The following is a 7,745-nucleotide window of genomic DNA, read 5'->3' on the forward strand; positions in this document are numbered from 1 at the left end:
ATTAAAAACCTGTCCTATACCGACGACATCGCTTAAAACGAGACCACACCCCCTTCCCCGAGACGCACTGTTAACCTTTATTTCCCAGAATGGAGATCTCCGTCCTTTTAATGAATTACGCTATGTGCCCAAGACGGAGATTGCTCTGTTTGATATCAGCGAGCGATACACTACCAAGTCTACAGGAGCGTCTATTGGGCAACATTCAACGTCATTTCGCGTGTGTGTGTGTGTGTGTTCTGTCAAGGAATTTTGGGTTGAACCTTTAAGAAGCCCAAGGCAGCTGTGTTTCTTTACCCTAAGGCAGCTGTGTTCACAGCTGTGTTTACTGTGTTTCTTAACCTCTTATGTTTAACCTTAATTACCCCCTGTTGTAAATCCTTATTGTCGCTTTGCTTCCTGTGAGGGGCTGGAGGGACTTCTGTCCTTATATCTAGACTGTTCTCTACTGTTCTGGGTGACACACAGCTTTTTTCCAAGTACAATTCAACTGTGGATACATTGAATGTTAAGTCTGTGTGCTCCATTGAAGGTACCTCAATAATAATCACTCATTCCTTGAAAACTCTGATCTGTGCCTCAATGTATTGTCTCTTCTCTAACTCTGAATCTAAATCAATGATTCCAACTCTTAATCAAAGATTGTGTTTCTGACGACCCGTCGCAGTCTCGCCGCTATAGTGGCATGTGGCATATGAGAATAAATCATGCCTCCCGCGGATGTTTTGGTTTAGATGCTATGCTACGCTGCACAATCAAGATGAAGTCCTGTGTCACCTGGAAATGGAATCCATGGTCTGCAAATAGCACACCGATTGATTCAGCGGTTCCAACTGGACTATCCGGGCGTTTTTAAGGCCGCTAACATAATCCCATCTTGCCGGGGGCTTTCAGGGAGACGGCCAGCTTGGCGTAGTCGTTGTCCATGGCCCGGAGCAGCGGCGAGTTGCACACCAGGCACACCTGCTCGTGGTCGCGCTCGTTGAAGGCCTGCAGCAGCGTCTCCATGGCCAGGCAGTCCTCGCTGGCGGCGTAGCCCGGCAGGCCGTAGCTGTCCCGGACGCAGTCGTCGGCCGCCACGGGGTCCCCGCGGTGCAGGTGCACCAGCACCTGCGCCACGGTCCTCTTGAAGCAGGCCGGGTAGTTCCCGGCCTCGCTCAGCGCGCCCTTCTCCCTCTGGAGGAGCGGCGCCGCCTCGTCCAGCCGCCGCAGCCGCACCAGGAGCCTGGCGGCGCGGCCCAGCAGGTCGGCCGCCTGGTGCGGCCGCCGCTGCCCCACCCCTCCCCCTCCCCCTCCCCGTCCCCCCCACGACGGGGGCGCTGCTCCTCCCGCGCTCTCGTAGGCGCCCGCCGCCCTCTGGTACAGCTCGGCGGCCTTGCCCAGGTCGGCCGCCTCGGCGAGCCGCGCGGCCCTCTCCAGGGCGGGCGCGGCGGCCTCTGGGCTCGCTCCGCCCGCGGCGTACATGCCGCACGCCTTCTCCATGCAGCGCACGGCCTCGGGGAGCCGCCGCTGCTCCTTCAGCATGGCCGCCGCCTGTTCCGTGGCCCGCGCGGCGTTCAGCAGGTCCGCCTTCTCGGCGTAGCACTCGGCCTCCTTCAGGTAGGCCCCTTTCGCCAGCTCGAACTGCCGGGCGCCGCGGAAGCGCGCCGCCGCCCTGCCGTGCTCCAGCGCGGCACTCTTGTCCACGTCCACGCCCGTGAGGAAGTCACGTAGCCACGACAGGAAGCTCATGGTTTTGAGTTCGGGTGTCCGTCGTGTTGTGTTGCGTTGCGCTCAGTCGATTCACAAATGACGGGAATGAAACGGGTGGAAAGGTTTATAAAAGGCAACGGCGTCCGTCCTTGTCCCCCTTTTTATGCCCATATATGGAGTTCCGTGCCAAACGTCCCGCTTCTGTGGCCAGGGCTGAATTGCCTCTCGGCTTACAAACAACTGCGGACCAATTATTGGGCCGATAAGAGTAGTTTGTGACCGCGACGGAGGCCCGCCGCCTCCAGCGAACGTGAATCGCGAGAGATAAGAACGCCCCTCACTTCACGCGAGTGTTACTACAGCTTCTGTCCCCACACGTCAACCTCACAGGGTCTTAATGAGCCAACAATGTCAATGGCACTGACATCAAAATGGAAGGGGTTACCTGGCCCTGCTGAAACCTTTGCCATATTTGGAGTCATAACGTCATAGGTGTGTCCTGGATGACTGCATGGCCACATCAAGCTGATTAAAAGCGCTCCGGTAGGTGTCCCCTTTTCACCCATTCGACAAGGACGCGTTCAGGTTGCATGGAATAGAACGTTGGCTTAGCAAGCGTCACTTCTCACGGCACACGGAAAGTGAGGAAAAACTAAACAAAAATACTAGCATGGCCCGTTAGAGCGACTGCCATCCCTCCGTTCGCCACCATGACGAAGCTAACGGAGTGGGTCTGTGTGGCGCTGGCACTGGGCACGGCCTGGGCCGCGGCCAGCTGGGACCCTCTGGAGCTGGGCGTCCCGCGGGCCTTCAGGGAGGCGGCCCGGCCCGTGCCCGCCTATCTGCTGGTGGCGTGGGGATGCTACGCCGTGGCCACGCTGGCCTACCGCGTGGCCACCCTCAACCGCTGTGAGCGAGCCGCCGCAGAGCTACGGGAACAGATCCAAGAAGCAAGAGAAGACCTGAGGAGAAAGGGATTGAAGATCTGAACCATATGACAGCGGTTCGCGTATATGTAGCCTGAGCTAACATGTAAGGTTTCTGGTCTAGAGGGGCGGGTCGCGGCTCAGATTTGCGCACGCCCTGATTGGATCTCATCGATCTGTCCGTCACCCCCGGCCCCACCTCCTCTCCCCCCTAGTGCAGCGCTACGTCACATCATTTGGAGCGACGCCCACCCGGAGGGGTTGACTCCCACTTTTAGACCAGAGCGGCCAATGCGTTCCTCCAGGCTTTACATTTTAGCACCAACAAAAATGAAAGCCTGGCTAGCATATATGCTGATTATGTTTTCATTGATTTCCATTTTAGGGAATGTCTTAGATTTTTTTTTTTTTTTAATAAATTCATGACATTTTTGAAAAATGTGTGACCCACTGTTTGAGAAACAGCGGAACTAAGGAAACCATGTACACATAATGTGGTTATTCTAGGATTTATTTTGTTTAATGTTGTTTTACTTTTCGTCAGTGAGTGGCACTGTCTATAACTGTCTATAAAGTATAACCTTGGCCTTATATTCTAAAGGTTTATCGTTTGCATTAACCCATTCTGACCTGAGATCAGATTCATACGAGGTTTCCACTGGACACACACTGGTCTGATTAACCCATTCTGACCTGAGATCAGATTCTAAAAATGTCACAGTCGTTCTTCTATTTTTCAATAGCTAAAGCATAACATGATGCCAACACAAAAATGGGTTCCCGTTCAGAATGGGTTAACCTAATACCAACAATATTTGATCTGTTAGAATGCTACATCTTAAATTCCTTAATTTCATTGTATTCCTAGAGACCAGTCTTTTTAACTCTTTAAAGAGTTAAATTATGATCAAGAAGTCTACGCAATTAGAGCATGTAGAATAAGAATTATGCTACATGCTTCATGCTGATTGTTTGCCTGTCAAATTTTGGTACCAACATCAATACAGATAAATCTTATCCGACGACAACAGAAGCCTTGTGTCCTTGCGTCGAGGCTAAATCTCATCGAATGGTGGTCCGTGCCTCAAATGCCAAATAATGGACCTTGATATGAAAAAGGTTGAAAATTGCTGCCTGGTTTCTGGATCAAAGTATAGGCCTATTCCCTTTTATCCGGCTACATGTTGCTTAGAAAATATGTAAATCCTTCCCCCAAAGATATAGTATGTCACAGGGAAAACAGGAGAGCATTTAACTATATCAAATTAACTTTTATACTTGGCGAACCCATTTTGGGCGGGAACCCCTTTTGGTGTTAGCATTATGCTATGCTTTAGCTATTGAAAAATAGATCTACAAGCTCATAGCGCGCCACCGAGTGGCGCGCTACGTACGAGCTTGTAGGTCTGCTATTTTTGAAAAATCGAAGAACCACCGACATAGAAACATAGCTTTTTCAGAAAACTGTCAGGATGTAGAATACCTTTTTTTAATCTGATCTAAGGTCAAAATGGGGTATTTCGCAGTAGAACTGTTAAAGGAGGACCTGGAGCTGCGGGTTACAAATCACCCGTGGCTTCTTGTGAGGTTAGGGTGTGGGGGGGGGGGGGGGTCTGACTTATGGGCAATCCCCAGTGTGAGTGGCCACTTGGAGAAGCCCTGCTGTGAACCGTGAACGGAGTGACACAGCCCTGCTGTGAACCGTGAACGGAGTGACACAGCCCTGCTGTGAACCGTGAACGGAGTGACACAGCCCTGCTGTGAACCGTGAACGGAGTGACACAGCCCTGCTGTGAACCGTGAACGGAGTGACACAGCCCTGCTGTGAACCGTGAACGGAGCAGCGGCTCAGCGGCTCTCCGACGGCACGCCACCACCATCTTCCTCGGACGGGCTCCGCCGCTCCCCGCGGACTCGCATGCGCTCCTTGAAGTCCTCCAGCTCCTTCCTTCGCGCGCCGCCGTCGTCGGGCGGGAACAGCTCCCTCTTCCTCCGCACGATGTACTCCTCAAAGTACTCCGGCTGGTTGGAGACCCAGAACATGGTCACGGGAAAGGACAGGTACAGCATCACCCGAAACATCTCGATTTTAACGCCCATGAGAACACACGTAAGTACGTACGTCGAAGACGGCGTTCAAACTTCACAAGGCCTTCTTTACGCGGTTTTCCTTGGCTTGAATTAAATTAAATAATATGTGAACTGTGATGTAAGCTGTTGCACGCGGTGCTGACGCTCTCGATGAGGTCACGACAAGTCCACTCTACGTCCCATGATGTCAGACTCGGAGCGGTCCAAGGCGAGTCCGCTCTGCGTCCCATGATGTCAGACCCAGAGCCACATAAGGAGAGTCCGCTCCAGAGCCATCTAATAGAAGAGTTACGATATTGAGGGGAGGCATATTATCATCCGAGGTGCGCTGCGGGTGCGCTGCGGGTGCGCTGCGTGTCGGGAGAGGGTTGCGGTTAGGTTTAGGTGTCTGCCCCGGGGGAGGTTAGGGTTAGGGTGAGGGAGGAGGTAGGTTGTCGTTCGGACCAATGCTCCGTCGGATGAAAGTACTGCACTCGATATTGAGGGGGTGGAGAACCGAGCGTTCGAGCGCTGTTCATGCAGCCTGGAGAGGAACAAGATGGAGTTGGAAATACATTGTTTCCAACGAGGGCGGCGCAAATGAGAGCTATCTTAAGCATGTGTGCAACACGACAACTGTTTTAAAGTATTGTACAGTAACTAACTAAAGTCTCTTTAATGTTTATGTTGTGCTGTTACTACAAAACAAATTTAAATTAAAGGGATTTAAGATCATTAAAGCCGGGCTGTTGCCCTGAGTCCAATGCATTTCTTCCTACTTCCAGTCCAGGACTTGGGCCCAGTTGGTTGTCCCCACGCTCAATGTGTCTATGTACGTAGGAGAGGCGCCATTGGACTGAAGCCCCATGAGGTGAACGCATGCAGTTTGCGTAACTCTGTCTATATCTAAGGCTCTAGTCCGCTCTACGTCACATGATGTCAGACTCAGAGCCGTGTGAGGGGAGCTGCGTCACTCCCGTTCACTTCATCAGGCCGAAACGTTACGTCCCGATAGGCGCTGAATCGTAAACTCATCTCCTGGGGGTTACGAGTGTTTGCGGCAACTGTCACTCGAAGTGGCTACTTGGCCGATCACAGCGCGTCCTTGCACAAAAAGGTATAGGCTTTTTGGCATAAATGATTAGCGATGTCGGCTACCACAGCATAAAGGCCACTCGACGTTGGTTTGTGTTACTGAACGCAACTGTGGATGTGAGGAGAGATAAGTAAGTATAAGTATAAGATAAGATAAGTAAGGGATAATGTATGCCTAGGTGCCTAAAAAAATGGCAACTAAAAATACGGGGAAGCAGCTTTTTGCTTCTACGGGCCGTCGGCATGGAACAAGCTCCCACTGTGCCTTCGTCAGGCAGCCTCTGTAGACATTTTTAAAGCTCAGCTCAAGACCCACTTCTACAACATTGCTTTTAATTGATCTTTTAGTTGTTGTTGTTGTTTTTTATTTTTTATTTTTTCATGTCCTCACTGTATTGCATTACTGCTTGTTTTTTAATGTCCTTGCCTTGCTTTTCTTTTATTCTCCATTGTTCTGTAAAGCACTTTGAGCTGCATTTTATGTCATGAAAGGTGCTATACAAATAAAGTATTATTATTATTATTAGGTGGTCATTGTCGGGAGTTAATGAACCTTTATGATGTCACTGAACGTCATGAAGGTACTGACTACATGTTGTCTCAGTAAGACAGCTCTCCCCCTATCCACAAGGAGGAGCAGTGCACCAAATAATTATGGGAATTGTAGTCCAGGAAGGTAGTGAGACCAGTGTCTATGACATCAGAGACACTGGGCTCACTGCTACAATCTAAAATATCTAAAACCACATATTACACACATAAAGACCCCCAGGAAAGTGATCTAAAGCTTCTAAACGTCATTAACATATATTTTTTTGCAAAAAGGGTGAAGTGTCCCTTTAATTATAAAGTGTTACAATGAGTCTGACTCATGGCGGATTTACCATTGGGCTAGTGTGGGCTGCAGTCCGGGGGCCCCCCGACTAAGGGGGCCCTCAAAAAAACAAAAAAGGGGGAAAAAAAGCCTTTGGCTTAGTGGTAAAGATGTCGGCTTCCCACGCAAAGTGTTGCACAGAGATACGCGACCATCCACGTGACCTCGGACTCCCATATTTGGGGCATGGCTTTACTCCCGAGGTGACTTCACCGCGATGACAAAGATCCAGCATCGCCACATAACAGTATAAAGCTAATGATTAAATTCACATTAAATGTAACACATCTCATGAATCATAGTATTCTTGTTGCACTTTAGAGGTATTTTTAACCATGACGAAGCTTCAACCCTGGTTGGTCCTTGTCCTCGTTTTGTGCATTTGTCGGGCCAGTGTCGACGCGTCCAACGGTCGGAACTCGCCAGGCGGTGGCGATCCAGGCGTTGGCGAGCCAGGCGTTGGCGATCCAGGCGGTGGCGAGCCAGGCGTTGGCGAGCCAGGCGTTGGCGAGCCAGGCGGTGGCGAGCCAGGCGTTGGCGAGCCAGGCGTTGGCGAGCCAGGCGTTGGCGAGCCAGGCGGTGACGAGCCAGGCGTTGGCGAGCCAGGCGTTGGCGAGCCAGGCGGTGGCTCGGCAGGCGGTGACGAGCCAGGCGTTGGCGAGCCAGGCGGTGACGAGCCAGGCGTTGGCGAGCCAGGCGTTGGCGAGCCAGGCGGTGACGAGCCAGGCGTTGGCGAGCCAGGCGTTGGCGAGCCAGGCGTTGGCGAGCCAGGCGGTGGCTCGGCAGGCGGTGACGAGCCAGGCGTTGGCGAGCCAGGCGGTGACGAGCCAGGCGTTGGCGAGCCAGGCGGTGACGAGCCAGGCGTTGGCGAGCCAGGCGTTGGCGAGCCAGGCGGTGGCTCGGCAGGCGGTGACGAGCCAGGCGTTGGCGAGCCAGGCGGTGACATGACCGACAACCTGGGCTCCCTGTGGTCCTTCCTTGGCTTCGTGGCCGCCGTCGCCCTCCTGGCCGCGGCCGTATTTGTGTGCGACAGGTGGAAGAAGAGGCAGGAGGAGAAGAATGCCTTGAAGGACCCGGGCCCGGAACCT

The 7,745-nt window shown here is 52.4% G+C and overlaps 1 protein-coding gene across 1 annotated transcript; it reads right to left on the reverse strand.

The window, feature by feature from the left end:
* Nucleotides 1–861: 861 nt before the first annotated feature.
* LOC310878510 (gamma-soluble NSF attachment protein-like) lies at nucleotides 862–1,731 on the reverse strand (the record flags this gene model as incomplete). The annotated part of the gene is made up of 1 exon (XM_083792839.1): nucleotides 862–1,731. One exon carries the CDS (start codon nucleotides 1,729–1,731, stop codon nucleotides 862–864), a length of 870 nt encoding a protein of 289 aa, XP_083648965.1.
* Nucleotides 1,732–7,745: the final 6,014 nt, after the last annotated feature.

The sequence above is a fragment of the Protomyctophum parallelum genome, assembly GCF_964188405.1.
Source record: "Protomyctophum parallelum genome assembly, chromosome: 20".
Lineage (NCBI taxonomy): Eukaryota > Metazoa > Chordata > Actinopteri > Myctophiformes > Myctophidae > Protomyctophum > Protomyctophum parallelum.